Source organism: Trypanosoma theileri (genome assembly GCF_002087225.1).
Source record: "Trypanosoma theileri isolate Edinburgh chromosome Unknown TM35_Tth_79_V1, whole genome shotgun sequence".
Lineage (NCBI taxonomy): Eukaryota > Euglenozoa > Kinetoplastea > Trypanosomatida > Trypanosomatidae > Trypanosoma > Trypanosoma theileri.
In genome coordinates, this window is record NW_021639921.1 from 4,174 (window position 1) to 4,627 (window position 454).

The 454-nt window shown below is 45.6% G+C and overlaps 1 protein-coding gene across 1 annotated transcript; it reads right to left on the reverse strand.

Annotated features, from left to right (window-relative positions):
- Position 1: 1 nt before the first annotated feature.
- Positions 2–445, reverse strand: TM35_000791000 (beta-fructofuranosidase-like protein; the record flags this gene model as incomplete). The annotated part of the gene is made up of 1 exon (XM_029031347.1): positions 2–445. A coding segment is annotated over one exon (444 nt), but the record flags the coding sequence as incomplete, so codon positions are not given.
- Between the last annotated feature and the right edge of the window lie 9 nt (positions 446–454).

Consider the following 454-nt stretch of genomic DNA (forward strand, 5'->3'; position numbering starts at 1 on the left):
GAGGCATGTCCATTGCACCAGACCACCCACGAGTCTTCATTGCTGCTTCCGTGTCCTCTTCAGGGATCCAACCCCACAAAATAGTGCGTTTGAGAATGGGATCATAATTCTGCTTGGATGCATACCATCTGCCATAGTCGATGTATGTCCGGCTGCGATCAAAGTCCTCTTGGAAGATCGTTTGATCTATATAATTCTTCGTATAGTTACCATACACCCAGTAGTCCTGACCACTGATCATTGTTGACACCTTCAAATAGTATTCGTCTCCCAGTTTGAAAAAATCCGGACATTCAAGCATGTCGTCAAATTCGAATAAAGTTTCCCAAAGGGCATGTGAGAATCGGAAGTCTGAACGAAAATTGGGATCACTGGTAGCGAAAACAACAACCTGCGCATCAGGTACACCCCATGAACCCATGTTAACACTGGCTACAAAAGCCACCAGCCACTC